We start from the raw sequence: 22,412 nt of genomic DNA on the forward strand, positions 1-22,412 counted from the left end.
CCCAAATTCTGCTCTCTGAAATGGCCCCATCAGTGCCCATGGCTTTACTCATTCATCAATGTACGATCCATGGTTCCAGGATCACGGCTTTCTCCTGCCAGCATTTTGTTTTTTGTTTTTTTTTTTGGTTGCACTGCACGCTGCTTGCAGGATCCTAGTTCCCCGACCAGGGATCGAACCTGGGCCCAAGGGGGTGAAAGCGTGCAGTCCTAAGCACAGGACCACCAGGGAATTCCCCTGACAGCCTTGATTTATGCTTCTGCAAGTGATCCCTCTGCCCCAAGCCCCTGCACCCTCAGATATCCCTTCAGTGCTTTCAGTGCTCTAGGTCTTAATCATTTGTAAATAACTCCTGAATGTAGAAGTCCAGCCAGGATCCCTCCCCTCACTCTCGACCCAAAGAGCCAGCTACTTGCTTGACATCTGCATGTGAGGATCTCACGGGCACCTCGAACATAACATGTCCCGAAACCAGCTCCCTATCAGCTCCCCACCTGTCCAAACCTCTGTCAGTTTTTTTTTTTAATATTTATTTATTTTTGTTTTTGGCTGCGTGGGGTCTTAGTTGCCATATTGCCGAATCTTCGTATTGCCCTACTGCTGGATCTTCCTGCTTCCGGATCTTCCGCTGTGGCATGCGGGATCCTCCGCAGGGTCACGTTGCCCTGGGGGCTTCTCTCCAGTTGTGGCACCAGGGCTTCAGAGCACATGGGCTCTCTAGTTGTGGCCTGAGTGCTCAGTAGTTGCACCAGATGGGCTTAGTTGCCCTGTGGTGTGTGGGATCTTGGTTTCCTGACCAGGGGTTGAACCTGCGTCCCCTGCTTTGGAAAGAGGATTCTTAACCACTGGACTACCAAGAAAGTCCCCCCCTGACAGTTTTGTCCTTCCAAATGATGAGGACAAAACCTGGAAGTCATCTTCAACTCCTCTCTCTCATCCCCCCTCCTTATCAACCCACTAGAAAATCCCATCAGCTTAGTCTTCAAACTGTATCCAGAATCCAATCATTTCCCATTCCTCCAGGGTCCACACTCTGGCTAGAGCCTTCACTATCACCCAACCACTCACCTGGACTAGTGGCCTGGTCTCTCAGCTCTGGCCCTAACACCTCCACAGGCTCTTCCTCCCACAGAAGCCAAAGGGATCCTATGAACACTTTTTAAAAAAAATATTTATTTATGTGTTTATTTTGGCTGTGCCAGGTCTTAGTTGTGGCATGCAGGATCTTTGTTGCAGCATATTTAGTTGTGGCATGTGGACTCTTAGTTGCAGCATGCATGGGGGATCCAGTTCCCTGACCAGGGATCAAACCCGGGCCCCCTGCATTGGGAGTGCAGAGTCTTACACTGGACCACCAGGGAGTTTCCCCTATGAACACCTGAATCGGGTCAGGTCACTTCTTTGCTTAGAACCCTCTGTGGCTCCCACTTCACTTAGAATAAAAGCTAAAGTACTGGGACTTCCCTGGTGGTCCAGTGGCTAAGGCTCCACATTCCCAATGCAGGGAGCCAAGGTTCGATCCCTGGTCAGGGAACTAGATCCCACATGCTGCAACTAAGAGTTCACCTGCCACAATGAAAGATTTCGTGTGCTGCAACTAAGACCCAGCTTAGCCAAATAGTTAAAAACAAAACAAAACAAAATAAACACTAAAGTACTCCACATACCCCACAAGGCCCTGAACAGTCTCCCTGCTCTAGACTCCTGCTTTTCCCCTCATTCACTCCACTCCAGCCACACTGGCCTCCTCACTGTTCCTCTAACCCACCGAGCAAGGTTTCCTCTCAGGGCCTTTGCACATACTATTCCCTCTGCCTGGATCACTCTTCCCCAGATGCCTACACAGCCTCTCCTTCACCTCCTTCAGGTTTCTGCTTAAATTATGTCACTTCCTTGGTGAGGCCTCCTTTCCTGGCCTTTTATTAAAAATCAACATCTCCCAAATCCACTTCCTGCATCCCTATGACTTTTGTCTGCTTCATTTTTCTCTGTAGCACTTCTCACATCAAATATTTATTTTATCTATTTTACTTATTATCTGTCTCCCTTCATTGGAATTGACAGCTTCCTAAGGTAGGGATTTTTGTCTGAAGCTTCTTCCAAAGCCACCACACACACACATACAGTTACACAGATACAAACATGATTCGAACTTCTCACTGGGCGCTATCAGTCACTCACACTTTAGTAAGAACGCAAGCCACGCTCTTCTTAAAAGCAATGATCTGAGCCCTTGGCCCACCTTCTCTCCCTCCCCTCAGTGCCCAGAGTCCAGCCAGGTCAGACTGAAAGTCTTTATTATTTTTCTTCTCAAATATAAAATCACTCTCTCCCCTGGCAGCTCACTAACCCCAGGGAGAAAATCAAGAATAAGAATCACATTGCTAAAAAGAATAGGCCCATTCCTGCCTCCCACCTCATCCTGCGCTCTCGTCCCACCTGGGAGAGGAAAGGGCAGAGATTGTGACTGCAAGGTTCTCAAGCAACTGGCTGAGGCATAATGCGGGGCCCCGTGTGAGTTGGGGGAATCCAGGGTGGATTAAGCCCTGACTGGCTGGGCAGGTGTCAGGATCCTGAGATCCATCAGTGCTTGTCAGTGGGGCGCATGTTCAGGGATGCTAGGCGTCCCAGGGGTCCACGGCGAGCATTGGTGGCCAGCCGCTGCTGTGCCAGGAACGACTGGGCATGGGCAGGTGCCCGCTCTTCCCCAGCTCGCTGCTGCAGAGCCATGCCCTGGAGGGAGGGGCATAGTTGGGGTCAGGTGAGTCCACAGGACCCCCCTAGTACTTCAGCCATGGTGATGGTGCACTCACCATATTGTACCAGGCACTGATGAGAAGCCTTTCTTCCTGTTCCCTCTGACTTCGACTCTTCTCAAAGTCCATCTGCTAAGGAGGCAATAGTCAATGGCCTGGATATGCTGGGGGGCAGCAAGAAGGGATAAGGACACCCACCTCCAGGTGCCGGATGTGGACATCACGCTCCCGGAGCTGTGTCCTCAGGGTGTGGAGGTCTGGAGGAGCCCCTCCAGGTGGCCGCTGCTTGGGTTCCAGGGTCTGTATGACCTAGTGATTGGGGAAGACACAGCCACAGTGACCTTGGCCTCACAGGCCGTGGTGTAGAAGTCTGTGACATGATAACGTATGACAGGTGTGGGGGTAGGAGGCAGAGAACTGCAAACTGGCAGGAGACATGAACCAATGGGAGGCAGCAGCCTCGGCAGGAGGCGTGCGGGGCATCCAGGGTCCTCACTGTGCGCGCCTTGTCCACATAGCGACGGTACCGCTCCTCCATGGCCCGCAGGTCTGCGTCCTTCTTCTGCAGGCTGTGCTGCAGCTCCTCGATACGCCGGGCTGCTGGGGGAACAAGGTGGCCCTTCGGCTCTGCACCAAGCTTGGGGCTCCCCCCACCCACCCGGCCGCCCAGCCCCACTCACTGCTGCTGTCGGCTGGAGGCTCCAGCTCCTCGATGTACTCACGCTTCCGCTGCAGCTCCAGATCCGCCTCATGCAGCTTCTGCCTGTGGGCAGGGGACCAACAGCAGCAGGCTGAGCTCTGGGCCCACTTCTCTTCCACCCAGTGGTGGCCACAGCCTTCCCAGCCGGCCAGAAGTGTCCCTGTAGACCTCTGTGCCTGACCCCAAGCCTGGGGGCTATGTGCCCTGGCCCCACCACCCACCATCTCCTCCACCATCAGAGCCACAACCTTCCACATCCCTCATCAGGTGGTCCCTGGATCAGCACCCCCATCTGTCCACTTCTCCCCATTCCACAGCCCACACGCAGGTCCAGGAACCATCATCCCTTACCAGCCTCTTCTACTCTCAACCTGTCAGTTCCATTTTCCACCCAGCAGCCAAGGATCCTTCTAGAATGCAAATTGCTTATAACGAATGGAAATGCAAGCTAATACTTCATAGTTCTGCCACCTGTGGCAAAACCCCAAAGATCCCTGTAGGTAAGACAATTATTACCATGTGTTGGATGTGGAACATGGTAAAATATCTAATAGTGAACTTCTGACTATATCTACTGAAATTACAAAGGCATGTACCCTGGGAGCCACCCATTCCATTTTTGTGATATATTTGCACACAAGCAAAATGATGCATATACAAGGTTTTACTTTGTTGCACTGCTTGATGCAAATACCTAGAAAGGAGTTGAACACATTATGATATTACAAAAAGCCTATAGGCCAGGCCTTCTGGACCAAAACTCTACAGGAGAATTAAGCCTTAATGCCTCCAGGTTCCATCCTCTGTAAGGAAATAACTTTCTGTGCTCTAGGTCAGCATTAGCTACATTTCATCCTTGGCAAAACTGAGAAAATAGTCACAAAAATCATTTTCTGTAAGCCTTAGTAGCCCCATGGAACCCCAGTTGACAAAGGCTGCTATATTCTATATTTTAAAATGACAATAATAATAATGACTCCCTTTGTTTATTCACAGGAGAAAGTACCCCAGTTAACTTGTTAAGTAGGAAAAGCAGAGTGCACATATAATGCTACTTTTTGTGTAAACAAGAAATGAGAGTAAAAATCTATATTCATATTCATTGGGGTTTGCTTTAAAAGTTCTGGAAGGATTTCCATAATAAGCTAATAGGAACGGGAGTGGAATGGTGCAGAAACTGAGTTAATGAGCTATTTTTTTAATAGCTTCTTTTTGGGGGAATTCCCTGGAGGTCCAGTGGTTAGGAATCAGAGATTTCACTGCCGTGGGCCCGAGTTCAATCCCTGGTTGGGGAACTAAGATTTCACAAGCCGCATGGTGTGGCCAAAAATGAAGAAAAAAGTTTCTTTTTTAACAATGCAAAACTGAAAGGTGACTATTACTTTGTCACACACCCTGTTGAAATTTCCTCTATGGTTCCCCATTGTTCCCCCAAAACATTCCATACTCCTTCCCTTAGTCTGTAAGACCCCACTTGAGTTCATCTTTCAGATTCCCTTTCCTCATAAATAACTCCCATCGATAACAGATCCACCCTCACACACCTTTGCCCCAGCCTTTCCCCCCACCAGGAGTACCCCCACACTGGGACTCACAGATGTTCCTCCAGCTTCCTCTTCAGCAGGGTTGACTAGAGAAGAGAAGAGGCACTGGGTGGGCGGGGGTCCAGAGGTCCCAAACTCTTCCCAGAGTGAGGGTAGGGGGTGCCACCCTGGGCTCAAGGTACTTACAATGGACTTCACGGGACATCGGGCAGCAGAGGGGAGAGAGAGGAGGGTTACTAGGGGGCACCAGGGAGGGCCAGGCAGGGAGGAGGTGGGCACTCACGTCCTCAGTCTTGCCCCCCTGCTCCTGCAGGGCCTTCTGCAGGTCCTCCACCTGGGCCCGCAGCTCCGACAGCTGCTGCTGGTTCAGCCTGCGGGGGTGGGGGCCCGCTCAGTGCCTGCGCCCGCCCTCAGCCCCTCTCCAAGTGCCCTGCTCCGCCGTGTGGGTCCTCACCGGTGCTGCGTCTCCAGGCCGTGGCGCGCGCGGTTGGCCTCCTCCAGGTGGCGCTGCAGCTCCTCCTGCCGCTCCCGGTCGGCCGCCTCCTGCTGGCACAGGCGCTTGTTCTCCAGCTGAAGCCGCAGGAGCGTCTCCCTGCAGACAGGGAAAGGAGTGAGCAGGCCTGGGGATGGGTCACTACCACTCAGGCCTACCCAGACAGAGCCCTGGGGGAAGAGCCCAGATATACTCTGGGGTAGGGTTAGAGTACCGCGGACAGCGCCTAAGCGTGGGTGGGCAGAGCGTAGGGCGGGGGGGGGGGGGGAGTGGGCGGAGCCATGAGCTGGGTCTAGGGGTGGAGTCAGAGAAAGATGGGGCTACAAGAGCGGGTTAGAACACTGAGATGTGGCTGCAAGAAAGTAAGACACTGCAAAGGGAAAAGCTGGAGTGGGAGTTCATGTGGGCAGGGCACAGGGCACTGAACCTAACAGGGAATACACTGAAGACAGGGTTGTGTCCTAGGGGCAGAACCCGATATGGGAGGGGCTGGGACAAAGGATTTTTGTCTGGGCAGTGGAGACAGATGGGTTGGACCTAATTTGTGCACTGAGGATGGATCCTGAAGAGGTGAGCCACCAATAGGGCTAGAGCTCCGGCCAGGTAAGAGCAGAATTAGGAGTGGGTGGGCCTAGAAGCCCGGCTACAACTTGGGAACCAAGCTGAGCAGACCTGGCTAGCGTTAAGTACATGCACTGGGGACGGGGCTGAGGGTGGGCACTGGTAGGCCCCGGTGGGGCCAGAGCTCTGAGTGACCCCAAGATACCTGAGCTCTGCAGGTAGGATCTCGGCTGCTAAGTTTTCCACAGCCGGTGAGGTGGGATCCAGTGAGGGGTCTGGAGAGTGTGAGAAAAGTCTTCAGGTGGCTGTACAGTTCCTGTCCCCATCCCTAGGGTCCTCTTTCTAAGAAGCATCTTTGGGGGCTCAACTTCGGCCAAAAGCCTGAGTTGACACAAACCCCATCCCCAGCTTGTCAGGGAGCTGTGAAGCTTGCCCTGAGTTTGCCTTTGCCCCACCCAGAGCCCCGAAGGACAGCCCCTGCTTTCTGTCAGCCCATGTCACCTCTTTCCACTCTAGCCTCCCTCCAGCATGGCCCAGCTCTGCATCCAACCTAGACAAGCCCTGGGACACTGCCTTTTCTGCCTGCCCTAACAGCACACCAGGCCAGGTAAGGCTCCAGGCCAGCCATCTCCCAGGCCCTGGGACGGGCTTCCAACTCACCGGCCTGGGTCAGACCCCGAGGCTGCATCTGGGCACAGCGCAGCTCCTCATTAGCCTCCCGCAGGGAGTCCCGCTCTGCCAACAGCCGCTGAAGGGATGGGGTGCAACAGGCCACTTAAGGCAGGATCAGCCTCCTGGGGAACGGGCTTTGCCATGCTGGGCAGGGTGGGGCTTGGGCGGTGGGACCTCAGCCTCACCTCCTTCTCCTTTGTCACCGACTCATACTTCTCCTCCAGATTGCGGCACTCGAATAGCCATTTCTCGGCCTTCATGGCCTCCTCCTGCCGCTGACCCTGCAGTTCCTGAACCTGAACAGAGGGCAGGGTGGGAAGGAGGGGCAGAGACTGAGTACAAGGTGAAAGGGCGGGGCCAGAGGGATCAGCTGTGGGAACTTGGAGGAGGAGGCTTAAGAGAAGGGGTGTGGCTTACAAGCCTGGGGAGGAGCTGGCCGGCCTAAAGGGCGTGGCCTATGTATAATACAGGGAGCAGGCTCTGGGTGGAAGGGCTCTGCACCTTGCTGAAGGTAGGCCAAAGTCAGCGGCCAGCCAAGAGAAGCCCGGCCCCAGTCCAGGTCCAGGCCGCCCCCCCCCCCCCCCCCCCCCCCCCCGCACCTGCCGCCGCTGCGCCTCTAGCTGGGCACGCAGGGAGCCAGCCCGGCGCAGCTCGTCCTCCAGCTGCCGTGTGCGCTCGGCGTGGCCAGCATTGCACTCCTCCAGCTGCCGCACCTGCCGCCGCAGCTCCCTCAGCTCGCCCAGGCGGCGCCGGCAGCTGCTCAGCGTGGCCTCCAGCTGCCCAGCGCGCTCCGAGGACTGCCTGGGGGCGGGGGGGGCAAGTGGGAAGAGGAGGCATGGGTCTGCGGTCAAGGGTTCAGCTTGGATGCGAGGCCCTCGAGGCAGGAAAGGTGTCAGATCAGCCTTGGGGTCAGGGGTCAGCAGGGCCTGGTGGTGTTGGGGGATCATTACGAAGCATAAAGGGAGCCCTAAAGATCAATGGTTAGCCCAGGGTCAAAATCAGAGATCCTCAGGAGTGGAACTGGGGGACACAAAATGACTGTGGGGTTGCAGGGGGAATGATGGGGCCCAGAGGGTCTGAGGAGCCCCCATGGACACTTTGGGGTCATGAGGTGGCTGTGGGCCTAACAAGGGCATTGTGGGTGCAGGGGCTGTGGGGGTCCTGGGGGATCTTTGAGGCAGAGCACTCAAAATGCAAAGGCTCTTGAAGGTATGGTAGGGGCTCACTAGGCACTTTAACATTACAGGGGTGCCATGGGGGTCACAGAGGAGCCCTCTGAGGCTACAGATTGCACAGTGAGGTTGAGGGGTAAGTGCTATGGGGGCCCACCAAGCACTCTGTGGTTGCGGGGGTGCTGTGAAGTCGTAAGAAGGTACAGTCATGTGATGGGGGAGAGAGGGGTCATGAGGGGCCAAGTTATTACATTGTGGGGTCCTGGAGGACACCATGGGATCCTGGGGCATGATGGGGCCCAGAATGGTGCAGTGAGGTCTGGGAAGCATTATGACCCCTAGGCTTGCTGGGGTCACAGGGATGCTATAAGGTATGTGGTGTACAAGGTAGGATAACAGGGGGACACTATGGGGTCCCGGGGGCACCATGGATCCAAGGAGTTTGGTGTTGTCCAGAGGACGTGGTGGATTCCAGGATAGCGCAGTGGGGTGGGGTTCAGGATGGTACTGTGGAGTCAACGGGGCATTGTGGGTGCCCCCTAGGAATCTGGGGTTACAGAGATACTATGGCATCAGAGGGGCACTCTGGCAATGGGGGTGTGCGGTGAGGACCTGCCACTCACCGGAGCTCATCCATCTCATCCTTCAGGGCCTGCGCCTCCTGGGCCAGGCTGGTCAGCGCCTGGTTCCGCTGTTGCAGCTCAGCGACCTCCCGTTCAAGCTCGGCACAGCGCATGCGCTCGTCTTCCCTGCCACTCTCCAGCCTGCGGGATAGGAGAAGCAGCAGATGAGGGGACTGTGCCTGCTCCAATCCCCCGTCCTGCGGGACCTGTCCCCAGCTGATCATACCTGAAGTTCTCCTCCTGCAGCTGCTCCAGCTGGGACTGCAGCAGCAGCAGCTTCTTGGCGGTGAGGCCGGTGGCACCCTCACCCTCGGACCGGCCCACCCGCTCCCTCAGCACCGCATTTTCCTGAGCCAGGCTCTGCTTCTCCTCTGACAGGAGTACCAGCTGAGGGCAGGGCATACAGACAAGCTGGAGCTGGGAGGGGGGCAGTGCGGGCGACCCTGCCCTGGGAGCACCTATGGACCTCCAGCTCAGCCCCACCTGCCGCTCCAAGTCCAGACAGCGCTGCCGCAGCTCGTCCCCCTCGTCAGCCTCCTCACTTAGGAAGTAGTACCTGCGGGACTGATGAGAGGAGCGGAGGGGGGAGGTTGGGGAGAGGCAAGAAACTCAGGGATCCAGGGGAGCAGAATGGGGAAAGGGAGCCTGGGATCTCTAGGGACAGAGAGGAGGGAGCTGAGAAACCCTCAGGATCTAAGAAGAGAGGGCTGGGACCTGAGGGGACTGGAGGAAAGGCAATTCTGTAACCCTGGGGACCTGGCAAGGGAAGAGGCTAGGATCCTGGGGGATGGGAGTGGTTTATAGGCTTAAGGTCAAGCCCCTCCTCCTTAGGCAGCCCTGAAAATCAGTAATGGGGTTGGACCTTTAACAAGGTCCCCACCCCTTACCTGGCTATCAAAGTTCCCATATGTTTCCGGTGACAGGGAGTCAGATGTATCTTTGGTCATGAGCTGGAGGTGCAGGGTGGGAGGACATTGAGATGAGCTGGGCCCTCTGAGGGCAGCCTCCAAGGCTTCTGCAATCTAGTCTAAGTACCTCTCCATCCTCTTGTCCCCAAAGCCAGTCCTCCCCAATAACTCCAGCCCAGAGGTTGCCCCATGTGTCCAGCACACAGGGAGTCCTGGTCTCCCCCTCCCTCCAGCCCCACCAAGCCGTGCTGCTCCACTTGTGGGATCCTACTTCCCCAACCAGGGACTGAGCCTGGGCCATGGCAGTGAAATCACCAAGTCCTAACCACTGGACTGCCAGGGAATTCCTGAGGCCCTGCCCTTTTAGCATGCTAGGTTGTGACTTAGAGCTGGGAGGAGCTGGCAGATACATGAGACAGGGAAATCTGGCCAGCTGAGCTCCGGACAGAGCCCAGACCTTACCAGGGCAGAGCCTGTGCCCAGCTGCCTCTGCCCTGAAGCTGTCTCCTGCCCTGAAGCTCCTTGCCACAGTGGGCACCCCCACCTACCTCCTGGATGGCTTCCATCACCACATGCTGAACAGATTCCTCTAGCGTCATGATTCTCTGGATGTGCTCTGGGGGTCAAGGTGGGGGAGACTGAGACGGGGCGGGGGGGCCGCAGGGAGGGGCAAGGAGGGTTTCTTCAGGTCTTCCCCTAGGGACCCTCTAACTTCCCATACCCTGCTTTTTCTCGCAACTGATGGCACAGCCCAGCACCAGCTGAAGCAGCTTGCCAAGCTCTTCTGGGTTTGAGAACTCGCCAATGAGGCTCACATCTGGAAGGTGCTGCTCCAAAATGGGATGCCCCAGGACCTGAGGAGGGGGGAGGAAAGGGTATCAGGGGCCCATGGATACCCCTTCCTCTCAACCCAACCCCCTAAATCCCCTTACAGTTACTCACATCCTGGGAGTATTCCACCAGGCTTTGTAAAATTGTCTTCAGATTGTTGACCTGGGAAGGGGCAAGGAGTTGTGTCCAGGGTCCCAAAGGCCCCCAGAAGGGGCCAGGCAGCCCCCACCCTGAATCTGTCTAGCCCATCATTTTTTTCTCAGTCTCTCCTCCCAATCCCTGGTGATCATCCTATTTGGCTCCATTCTCTGTCTGTATGTCCCCTCTCCTAGGAGTGACCTGTCTGGATGCCTGACCTTCTTATCCATGTGCCCATCTTGTTTATGTGTCCCCAGAATCCAGTCACTTCTCACCACCTGCACCACTATATTGACCCTAGCCATTATCATCTCTCACCTGAATTATTGCACCACCTTCCACTCTTGCTGCCTACTTTCCACTCCTCTACATGCAGCCAGGGGGAGCTTTTTAAAGTCCAAGCCAGGTTTGTGTCTTTCCTCTATTAAAATCCTTCCTTGACTTTACACAGCACTTAAAATAGAATCTACCTCCCTGCTCTAGCCTGCCCGGCCCCTGATGACCTCATCTACCATTCCTGCCCCCTTGCTTTCTGTTCTGACCTCCCTGCCATTCCTCGATCACACCAACCTTATTCCCAACCCAGGGCCTTTGCATTTGCTGCTCCCTGTGTCTGGAATACTTTTCCTCCAAATCTTACATGGAGATCAGCCCATCTGAAGTAACTGCTCACCCACTCTCAGTAGCTCTCTCTCATGGCCCAGCTTTTATTGTTTTCATAGAACTAACTGTCATTGGAAAACAATATTAATGTTTGCATATGCACGTTTTTGTCTGTGTTATTCCTTGCTGCATACCCAGGCCTGCTTAATAGAAGAATGAAGGAACAAATACATAGTTGGCTGGTCACCACACATCTGTCCCTCTTCCTGTCCAGGTCTGTCTGTCCATCACTCAGGACATGTCTAACTGACTCTTCCCTGATCAACTCTTCCCCAGTCATTCCCCCATCCATGAGTCCACCTGTCACCTTCAGCCTCCGGTTGGGATCTGGGTCGTCTGAGATGCCCTGGAGCCATGCCTCGTTGAACCAGGAAGGGTCTCTGGGGGTGAGAAGGTGGGATGAGCTGCTGGGGGACCCTTCTGGGACCCTCCCCCTCAGCCCCACTCACATCTGGTTCAGCACATAGGCTACTGCGAGGCCACTGCTCAGGTCCTGGGGGCTGGTACAAGGGGGCGGGACATGGAACGTCTGCAACTGGGTGGGGAGAGGAAAGTGCAAGACAGAATCAGGGCCTGGCACTACGTAACCACACCCCTTTTGCAGACTTTTCCGGTCAGCAGGACCCTCACATGGTTGGGCAGGGGCTGGCCTGTTGCTCCAGCAAGCCAGCTCTACTGGGGAGTGGCTTCTGCTCACCTGGAAGGACCGGAGGGGGCGTGGCCCTCACTATACCTCTGCCCAACAAACCCCGCACGACCAGGCGAGGGCAGAACCACGAGTCACCTGGGCCCCACAGGCACCACGTGACGAGGCCAGCTCACCTGTGCCCTCGCCCACATGACCCAGCCACGAAGGGGCGTGGCCTCACCTGTTCTTTCCACGCAAACCTGCCACGTAACGGGGCAGGTGCTCAGGCCAGAGTCCAGCGGCCTGGCAGGCCGACGACCCCTTCCTCCTCCCAGCCCCAGGACGCAGGGGTCGACAGAGCCAAGGTCGGGGCTCCGGAGGGAGGAGAGCGGGCGTACACCTGTCCCTGGCCCCGCCCTCGACCTACCCAGGTGAGCAGAGACCCGCATAGCTCGGCCTTGTCCACGCTCATGGCTCCCGACTGGATTCGACACCGGCCGCGGAGCCCCGCCACCGCAGCGGCGTCCGGATCCACCACCAGCGAGCGCCCGCAGCCCTGACCTCCCGCTCGGCCTAGAGCGCCGCCCCGCCCCCTCGGAGCAGGCCCCGCCCTGAACACGTGATCTCCTCCGGGCGCCCGCTCAGGCCTTCAGACCCGCCATCTTGGATCCGGGAAGCATTTGGGCGCCGGCCCTGCCGCTAGGGGTCAGTCTGGGCCAGCCTTGCGCATCCCAAGGGTGGCCTCGCCGCCGCTCCTCCCCGAGCTCTTTTTGGGGTGGCGAAGACCTCACCGTCATTCCTTTTCATCAGAGGCGGAGCTGCCCCACCCTGTTATACAGGCGCATTCACGTCCCTTCCCTTCGGCTGAAAGAAATTGTGCTGTCTAGCCACTGTACGCTCAGAGCCTTTGCGAGGGAGAGGGGCAGCCCATAATCTATTCTATGGACTTGGAGGGGGGACACTAAAGGGTTCTTCCCAGTGGAGGTGACTTGATAGTCTTGCCCAGGGGTAGACAAGGGAATTCGTGTCCTAAGTCGAGGGCAGGATGGGTCAGTCAGACACACGTCCTGGGTAATGGACAGGCACATTTGCCTGTGGATCCTGGATCCGCCCTCCACTGAGCTTTTCCCCTCCCCGAGCCCCGCGCCGGGGCCCTCCTGCCTCAGAACCCAGGTTCGGGCCGCCCTGGTCGCCACGGCCCACCAGGGGGCGCCCAGGCCGCAGGAACGCGGCCTACGGGGAAAAGGATGGGCCCACTCTGAGACCCCGTCTGGGCAGTGAAGGGGGCTTAAAAGAAAGTATGAACAATACTAGTTAACAATAAAATCGCAGTCACCATTTACGGAGTGCCTACAAAATGCAGTCTCTGCGCTAAGCGATTTCAATATATACATGGTTGAAATCTCCACGACTCTAGGTGGCAAGTGCTCTTTTAATTCCAGGTACGCAGGCGAGGAAACAGAGGTTCTGGGTGTATCCGGCTTTAGAGGAGGGGGTAAAGCCCCGGCCCGCGCCCTCTGACGCCTGAGTTCCCGGGCAGTCCCTCCCCCGCGGGCGGACGAGGTAATAAGCAGTAATTAGAGGTTATTAGCTGTACCCAGAGGGAGGGGCGGACTCTGCTTTGGGGGTGGGTCTAGGTCTGAGAGGAGGGGAGCTGCTCCCTCCAACCCAGAGTCTGGCTCCAGCGACCCTGCCCCCGAGCGGGTTGGGCAGCTTGACAACAGCTTCCCTCCCCTCCCCCCTCGCACTCCTCCCTCCCTGCAGCATCGCAGGAACACAGTCACTCTAGCACCAGACTCCAGGTTACAGCCCACTCAGAAGCGTAACCGCACGCATACAGGGGCCTTGGAGGCTCGTCTACACACCCACATCCCCTTCCCGAGTTGTTTTCAGCCTCCATCCCCTGGGAACAGGGTGGGGGTAGGGGTGGGGAGGGGGGAGTAGGGAGGAAGGGGACAAGGGCCGGCAGTGCCGGCTTCCGGACTGGGCTGCCTTCCGGCGGGCGTGAGAACAGCCGCAGCTGAGGCCCTTATCCCGCACCCACCAAGAAGAGGGTGCTGCCAGTAGGGGAAAACGGGGCCCCCCTGCCACCAGGCAGAAGTGGAAGTGAGCCGAACTACGGCTGTTACAAGGATAGGAGGCTGGGAATATCTGTGGGAGGACCTGGTTGTCCAGTGTTGGGATACATGATAGGACCGCCAAATATTTCGGAGTGGGGTCCCCAATGTTTGCACAACCACAGGGATCTTGATGTTTAGGAGGAATCTAAATATCTGGAGCATGGACTTGAATTGTTCTAACGTTGCCATGATATCACAGGCGTTATAGAAGCTCAGGGACCCCAAAGTCCCCAGATTTAAAGGAAGGTCTGGGGGCCCTCACTTTGGAGAAAGAATCACAACCCTCCATTTGGGGCGGCAAGGAATCTCATGTTTTGGGGGAAAGGGAGCTCCCTACGTTGGCAGGGAAGAGCAGCAATCCCTATTATGGGACGCAGGGAACCCCACTGTTGGGGGCATCCGTGTGCCTTCAATCCAAAGAGAGCGGTCACAAATCCTCATTTTGAAGCAGGGATCCTTTATTTGGGGGAAGGATTCAAACCCCCATTTTCAGTGGAGAGAGCCCCAAAGTTTGGGGAATGATCTGGAGGCCTCCATTAAGAACAGAGAGTGTGGGGCTGGGTCAACAGCCCCCAGCTTGTTTGGGGACCCCACCCCCTCCTGTCTGTTTCCAGGAACAGCTGGGCCCAGCCTGGGCTGTACTGCTGGGAAGTGAGTGACTCAACCCCTCCCTGCGGCCACAGCTGGACCCCCGCCTGCCCCCTCGGCCTTCACATCTGGGCAGAGACCCAGTCATGAGAGCTGGGATGGGGACCCTAGGTTCACACATTTGGAGACGGTGCCCCTCTCCTCCCCCGGGGGGACTAACCACAGCCTCAGGGTGGACACCATGCCCCATACCATAAGGGACTCTGGCAGGCTCTCTGCACTCCAGACACTGACATTCCACCAGGATGCCCATCCTGACCCCCTCCTCGTGTCTGTGTATAAGTCTTTGAGTTCATGTGAAGTGTGTTCGCATCTATGCAGGTGTGAGATGGTGGGTCTGTGATTGTGTGTGCACAGGCCTGTGTGTCTGCATCTACCTGTGTCTTGAGGCCCTGGGAATTTAAGCAACAGGCTGTGTGTGTGATTTGGTGGTTTTGGAGGGGTGCTGTGAGGGACTAGGGCACATGCTTTTCTTTATAGGACCCTGCTTTGTGTGTATATCCCTGTCATTCTTTGTGTGACAAGTAAATGTATGACAATCAGTACTTCAGCCTTCAGGCTTTAGGTTGTGTTTCTGTGACTGTGTCCTACTTTCTCTCCATCATGTGTTTTCCTGTGATAGCATGAGCCTATCATGTGTCCTTGGTTTGTCCATGTCCCCGAGACAATCTGGTGTCCCTGTGTGTGGCTTTGTGGGTTTGTATCTGTGTCCCTATTTTACTTCGAGTACCCTATTTGTGACGTCCGCGTGACAGCACGACTGTCGTGTGTCTGTCCCCACCATGTATCTCTGTGCCTCTACCATCTCCATGTGAGAGGAGTGGCTGTGTGACAACTGGAGTCCTGAGGTCCAAGACTTTCATCTGTGTCTTACTTTGTCTTGATGGTGTGGCTTTATCAGAGTGTCTGTATATGCCATCTATCTGTGTATGAAGATAGCCCTGTCTGTGTCCCTACCACAAACCGTGTATGACAGGGTGACCCTGCCCGCGTTCGCCGCGTGGCTGGCTGGACTAGTGGTTTGTGTCAACGTGTGGCGGGTGTATCCTGTGTCGTGTGACACTGTGGATTGGAGAGTCTGTGACCTTGTGTTGGGGATGTCAAAGTCACATAGGACAGCGTGCTCAGCGGAGGCGGTGATGTGCTGCGGGGCGTCAAGTGCGGGGAGTCCTGCGGCCCTAGGCCCCTCCCTGCGCTGCGGGGGCGCGTGCGTCGTGCGTGACGTGAGGCACGACGGGGGTCGCTGCATGCGTGGAGCCCGACGCGGTCGTGCGTGCGAGCGCGGGGGGAATGGGCTAGCTGCGTGCGTGCGTGCGTGGGCGGCGGCGGGGGTTGGGCGCGCGGGGCACAGCCCCACCCCGCCGAGACTTTGGGCCAGGGTGAAACCCGGGAGGGGGCCCGCCGTTAACCCCTTCCTGCCCGACCTGAAACTTGTGGCCCCTCGACAGAGCGCGCGGGGGCTTCCCCAGCACGCGGGGACCGTCCCTGCCGAGAGAGGAACCCCGCCACCGAGCTGAGAGACCACCCCCCAGTTACCATGGGAACCGGAGCTTCCCGCGCGGCAGGGCTCGTGCTTCCTCCCTCCTCCCTCTTCCTCCAGCTCCGTAGTCTGCCGACAATGCGCTTCCCGCTCCAGGTCTCCTGGTCTCCGGGGAAGGGGCTGGGGTGAACGAGGCCGAGGCTGCGTGACTCAGGCCAGCTTGAGGGTCCCCTGGCCGCAGCCGACTTCGCTCCCCCTACTCCACCCCGTGACTCACCTCTCGCGGCTTTCCCCGTGTGTGACTCAAGCCCCTGGGGAGGGGGCTGCGGACTCTGAGACCCCCTCAAGGCAGTGGGTACTGAGAACCAAGTACTGGGGACCTGGAGCTTAAGGGGTGAGGCTCTCCCTGCAGCGAGGGTCGGTGTCTGGTGTCTTCCCTTAGCCAGCCCATGCCAAGGTCACTAGAGGCGATGCCCTCACCCCTGAATTGGCAGTACCTACCCCCCAACCCTCCGGGAACCCAGTCTCCAGCCCCTCCCCCCCCAGCCCACAGGAAGTTTTGGCAGCGCCCGTCGGCGATGAAACGGTTAAAGCCGTTTTCTTATTCATTTCATCCAGGGGCCTCTTTTGACTCAGAGCAAGCCAGGCGCCCCCTTGAGCCGGGCCTCGAGGGGGCCTGGGTTCATACTCCACCCCACATGTACCATTTTTAGAGAGGGCAGGGAAAGCTGTTGGTGAGCTGCCTGGGGGTCTTAAGTAGCTTACAGGGTGGGGTTCAAATCCTGCCTCTGCCCTCATTGGTCTCTGGGTCTCAGTTTCCCCATCTGAAAATGGGGACTAATTATGACGCGCTTATTGTGGCGTTGTGGGATTAGGTGAATAATAGATGGGACGCTTTGTTTCCAGAGCTGGGCACAGGAGCAGGGAGGGGGCTTGGCCGGTAGAAGGACCTAGGCTCCTCCTGTCTCTCAGGCCTGGGTGTCAGAGTGCCCAGCAGAAGTGAGTCCTTGTGGGGCAGGCGAAGCCCCACCCTGAGGCGCTCTGAGGCCATGGGGTTCATCCCGTCCACCCCCTGCCCGGGGCAGGCACCCAGGAAGTGAGAGGCGGGGCAGGAATGAGGCGGAACCTGTTGGGCCCGTCGCCTCCCCACCCCCCCCACCCTCATTCCGGGGCCCTGACATGCCCCCCCCCCACGCTGCGGCCCCACCCCCACAGCCCTGGACGCTTGGGTCCTGACCCGAGGGTGGCCCAAGGGAGGGGATGTCGGCGGAGACAGCGTCTCGGGAACATCCTGTGGACTGCTGGCTGGACAGACGGGAGGGTCAGCCCCTCCCCGGGCAGGGCAGAAATCGGCTGGGGGCAGAGTAAACATGGCCCAGGGTGGCTAGACTTGGGGGGGGCCGCAAGGAGTGTACACATACACAGTCACCCTGAGAGAAAGCCAGTCCACACACACAAAACTCGGGTCACCCTGGCCACAGAGAGACTGCCAACCGGGGACACACTGACAGGGTCAGACACATATCTGGGCAAGACAACTGTCAAACACAGACACAGTGACAGGGCAGACTCAAGAGGAAGACTGAAGTGCTGCCAGACACATGAAGACACCGACAGGCCAGAAACATAAAGGCAGGGAGTGACACAGGTAAATCAACTCAGCATACAGGCAAGATGGACACAGTGACAGACACAAATACAGAATGACACTGACATTCAGGTGAGAAGCACACAGCCTGGCAGGCAGTGGCATGCTCACAGGCACTCGGAGACAAATGTGACAGGCCAGAAATACACAGGCAGGACAGACACACTGAGAACTGTGCGTCAGATGCAAACAGGCAACACATGCATGTGGATAGACTCAGAGAGAAGGGACAGTCACTTTCAGTGCAGGCGCCCTGAGAGCTGCACAAGAGATGTTCAGACACAGTGTCAGATCCTGACGCACGAGACACACACACACGAACACACACTAGAAAGATCAGCAACTCAAAAAGATACTCAGAGGCAAGAGAAACATACATAAACCAGTGGAGAGATGGATGGGAAGGACACCATACAGACCATAACAGAGAGCCCCCCTGCCCCGCCCCCGCCACAGTTGCACACACACTCAGAGATGCTCTAAGGACACCAGAAGTCAGCCTTACAGATACACACTACCTCACCGATAATATACACGTCAGACCCTCTGACAGATTGGGCAGATGTAAGCAGACAGACTGACATATTCACAGACATGGTCTGGCCAGACAGTCACACCCAACACAGAGAAACATGGACAGGCCACCTTCGGACATTCACTAACACAGTGGCACAGAACAGAGACACCCCGACAGAACCTGTTGGCTAACACACACACACACACACACACACACACACACACACACACACACACACACACAGCCAGCCACAGAGCCCACATAGACACATACACATAGACTAGCCACAGACACACCAGCCACAGACCTCACACATACACAGACCTCACACAGGCAAGCCATGGACCTCATACATACACACAGACACACCAGACACCAATAGATTAGCCATATGAACTCCAAAACAACCTACATTCACATATAGGCCAGCCACATACAATCTATTGCATAGACCATACACACACACACACACACACACACACTCACCCACTTCCCCCCCCAAACCCTCCCACCCAAAGCAGACAGGCCCTACACACCCCTGCAGGGTTGGGCCAACACACAGACACATGCCCTGAGAAGACAGGCCTCACACACACTCACACGCCCTGACAGGCCAGCCACACACAAACCCACAGCCAACCAGACACACACATGCCCCTGGACGATGCTGAGGTGCTGTGGGGCTCTGGGCTTCCCAGCCAGTCTCTACCCCCACCCAGAGATCCTGGTTCTTCCTCTCTCCCAACAGCCCCCCCCCCACCCCACCTCCCTCCAGGCCTGCTGTTTGTCACTTCCCCTAGGAGGCCCAGCTCAACAGCCTCAGTCCCTGGTGGGGTGTGGGTCTGTTTTCTCAGTACATCCCCTGTAAATGGGGCACCTGGGGTCTCAGCCATGCTCAGGCCCCCCAAGATCTCTCCAGCAGTGGGGGGGGGGCAGAAACAGCTTTGTGGGAAACTCCCCTCATGCCCAGCTGAGTCAGCCTGAAGAGACAGACTCTCCTTCCTGCTTCCAAGAAAACTGAGCAGCTTCCTCTCCAGGAGAGGGGTGAGGGACCCCCCCAAACCACAGAGGTAGGGGAGGGAAGCGACTGGAAAGCCAGGGGTTCCTGGGGGAGGGCCTCCATGATTCTCAGCCTCTTCCTGCCAGCTGCCTGTCCACACCCAGGGGCAGGGACGAGGGAGCCTGGGTGCTATGACTTGTGGGTTCTCGCCCTGGCCTGCCCACTGGTTGACTCACAGGCAGCCCCCGGCCCAATTTCCTGGTGAGGGCCTTGCCGGCCAGTGGGGCCAGAGGGGAAGGGGTCACCAGGCTATTTATAAGAAGGAGAAGTCCCTCCTGCCAAGGCCAAAAGCCCCAGAGAGACCCGTGGGTGGGGGTGGGTGAACTTCCTCCTTATCCAGTCCCCCAGGCCCCAGGCCCCTGGGCACGAGGGAAGCCTGGGCACACACTCCTCAGCCAGATGCTGGTCTGGAGCCCAGGGCCTGGGCAGTACCCAGCTGCTAGTCTGGGCACCCAGGGCAGACGGAGGAGGGGGCTATCCTCACACCCTCCTCACCGGGTGGCCTTGGCGCCAGTGGGGCGGCAAGAGGGGGTGGCGCCCAGGCCGCAAGGGTGAGACTGGCAGGGACCTGGAACCGGCTGTACCAGCTCAGCTGGGCCCCCGCCCTCCCTCACTGGCCCAATCCCCACCCCCTGCTCAAACACCCGTGCAGAGAGCATGCTGGCCTGCCCCCAAACACACCAGCACCCCTCTGCCCTGTGCCCAATCTCAGATAAAGGAGACCCTTCATGAAAAGGTCTGCAGAGCTTGGCATACAGTTGGTACTGCATAAATGCCGCTCTGATTGTGATTATCCAAACAAAAGTGGCTAACGCTCTGGAGCCAGACAGCTCAAGTTCTAGCTCAACTCCAGTGCTTATAGCTGTGGGACCTCAGCAGCCAAGTTCCTCACCTTCCTGTGCCTGTTTTCTAGTTTGTTAAATGGGGCTATGAAGAGCATGTATTTCACTGGGTTGTTGGAAGCAGGCAACGAGTTATTCTATGTAAATCACTTAGAAGAGTCCCTGGTCCATGGTAAGAGCCATATAAGTGTTAGCTATTAAAATAATAATAATTATTTCTCCATCTGTCTGTCTATCTTAAGTGTCTCTGAGTCGTGCTGTCTACACGACTCTGACCCTGCATCTCTCCCTGCCCTGATCCCCACCTCCGTACATCCACATTTCCTTGCTGGGTCCTTGGCCTCCATCTGTACCCTACTGGGCCAGTCTCCCTCTCTCCAGGACTCCCCTGGCATGGCCAGCCTCAGCACTGGTCAGGGCTGAGCTGACTCACTGTGGCCTCCTGGCTCGTGGAGACCTGCAGGTTGGCTTCCTGAGATGCTGCCCTCTGGCCAGACCGACCCAGCCCCCCAACCCTGCCCGCTGCGCCCCCGCAGGGCCCAGCCAGATGTCAGCTGCAGTTATTAGCATGGGCGGGAGACATAGGCCTGGCAGCGTGCCTGCCAGACTCAGCGGCCACTGGAATCTCCCTTGAGCCTGGGGCGGGGGAGGGGAGTTCAAGTAAGGGAGGAGGGGAGGAGGTACCCAAGGGTCACAAGGACCCTCCAAAGATGGGGACACCCCCAGCTTCTCATGGGACCTTCCTCTCCAATGCCACTGCTCTGCTGGACTTCCCCCAGCCCCCACATAGCTCAGTTTCTCTTTTGCCTCTTTCATTTTCCTTCTCCCCTCCACACTTGGTGAGCTCTGTGCTTGCCCTACAAAGGCTGGCTAGCCCCTCTCCCTCAGCCTCTCTCTACCCTAAAGAACTTTACATGTTCACAAAAGATAGAGGCCTCACTCTCTCTCTGAGAGAGAAAGAGACTGAGCTCATCCCTGGTTCTAGTGTCTCATAGCCTATCTGCCTGGAAGTCCCACCTAAGTCTAACCAGAAGCCTCACCATCTAAACTTTCACCCATTCCTGGGGAAGGGGCTCTGGAGGAGTTCCTTCAGATGAGGGGTACACCTCAGATGAAGGAATGGATCCCCCTTTTAAGTATTCTGGATGGTAAGGAGACCCCCATGCTAAAACAGGAGTAGGGCCCCTCACCCACATGAGTGAAGGAGGGGACACCCCAGCCCCTAGGTATGTATGTGGGGAGGGGCCCAGATTTCCTGGCAGAAAGTAAGGGCACCCAGCTCGAGGTAGGAGGCAGCCGTGCCAACCCGCCTAGGCGCCGGGGTCACCTCCAGGCATTGGCCCTACCGCTCCGCGCCCGTCGGGCCGGGGGCGAAGTCCGACCCAGGCCCGCGGGCAGGCGGGGACCTGCCAGGTTGGGTCGGGCCGGGCAGGGCCTGGCAGGACGCGGCCCCAGAGAGGCTGGGTGGGGCCGGGCCAGGAGGCCGTGGGGGCCCCGGGGGCGGCGGCCGGGGCTGGTCGAGACTAGCCGTCCGGGGGCCGGGGCGCGCCCTGGGACCTGGCAGATACCAGGGCGGCGGGCTCCTGGCCGGGGCCCCGGGACAGCGCTAGTCCCACCCCTTCCTGTGCCCTTATATGGGCGGCGGGGAGAGACTCCGGGGGCCGCCCCGCCCCCAGTCCTGCCCGCGGACTCCGGCCTGTTGCTATGGCAATCAGGCCCAGCTCTCCGGTGCATCCCCCTCCGTTGGGCCAATGGAATAGTCCCGGACTGCCAGCCTCCGCGATCGCCTGAGGGCGCCGAGGGCTGAACCATTGTTGGGGTGGGGATCGGAGACTGGAGGCCTCTGCGCTGGGCTTATTCAGCGCCCCTGGCTTTCTCGGGGTTCGCAAACCCAGATTCCTCTTCCGAGGTGCGGAACCCGGCTGGACTCAGGGCGGGGCGCATGGTCCCGTAGGATTCGAGTGACGGAGGCAGGGCCGGGTTCCTTCCCCCGGGGCTGTTGCCACACTTCCTGCCGCGGCGCTCTTTCCCCAGCCTGTTTCTAAGGAAGGAGTGGGGTTGGGCGACCGCGCCCCGGCCTTCGGGCTGGGTCTAGGCACCAGGAGCCGACACGGTGTCGGTAAAGCCCAGGGTCACTGGGGGAGGGCTTTGGGGTGGGGAGAGAGTATACAGGCACCTAGAGGTCACCCACGAGAGGGGGTGCCGATCGTGGAAGGTTCAGCAGTCCAGGTCCCCAGGATCCTCAAAGACCCCTCCTTCTCTAATGTCTCAACCAGGGACCCTCTGTCAGTGTTATCTCAGTTCTGAAGGGGTGACCCAAGCCTTCTAATTCTTCCTCATCGGGGCTTCGCAGATGACCCCAGTGACCCTCAACCTGACTGTCCCAATTTTCTGCCCCACATATTTTC

The 22,412-nt window shown here is 57.5% G+C and overlaps 1 protein-coding gene across 10 annotated transcripts; it reads right to left on the reverse strand.

The window, feature by feature from the left end:
- Window positions 1-552: 552 nt before the first annotated feature.
- HOOK2 (hook microtubule tethering protein 2) lies at window positions 553-12,280 on the reverse strand. Of its 10 annotated transcripts, none has more exons than XM_057709210.1 (22): window positions 12,117-12,280; window positions 11,511-11,596; window positions 11,369-11,441; window positions 10,372-10,422; window positions 10,151-10,283; window positions 9,978-10,045; window positions 9,409-9,471; window positions 9,005-9,085; window positions 8,748-8,908; window positions 8,522-8,662; window positions 7,326-7,527; window positions 6,912-7,022; window positions 6,715-6,802; window positions 6,260-6,329; window positions 5,455-5,592; window positions 5,284-5,371; window positions 5,052-5,086; window positions 3,437-3,519; window positions 3,253-3,356; window positions 2,955-3,065; window positions 2,814-2,885; window positions 553-818 (listed from the first exon to the last, which is right to left on the reverse strand). In XM_057709210.1, the coding sequence occupies exons 1-22, from the start codon at window positions 12,159-12,161 to the stop codon at window positions 759-761; spliced, it is 2,064 nt and encodes a 687-aa protein (XP_057565193.1). In that variant the 5' UTR covers window positions 12,162-12,280; the 3' UTR covers window positions 553-758. The 10 variants fall into 10 exon arrangements, 8 of the variants coding, with proteins under 8 accessions (XP_057565193.1, XP_057565192.1, XP_057565191.1 ...); XM_057709209.1 differs by having other exon boundaries at window positions 2,814-2,888; XM_057709208.1 differs by having other exon boundaries at window positions 553-821; window positions 2,814-2,888.
- Window positions 12,281-22,412: the final 10,132 nt, after the last annotated feature.

The sequence above is a fragment of the Hippopotamus amphibius genome, chromosome 15 (assembly GCF_030028045.1).
Source record: "Hippopotamus amphibius kiboko isolate mHipAmp2 chromosome 15, mHipAmp2.hap2, whole genome shotgun sequence".
In the NCBI taxonomy this organism is placed as follows: domain Eukaryota; kingdom Metazoa; phylum Chordata; class Mammalia; order Artiodactyla; family Hippopotamidae; genus Hippopotamus; species Hippopotamus amphibius.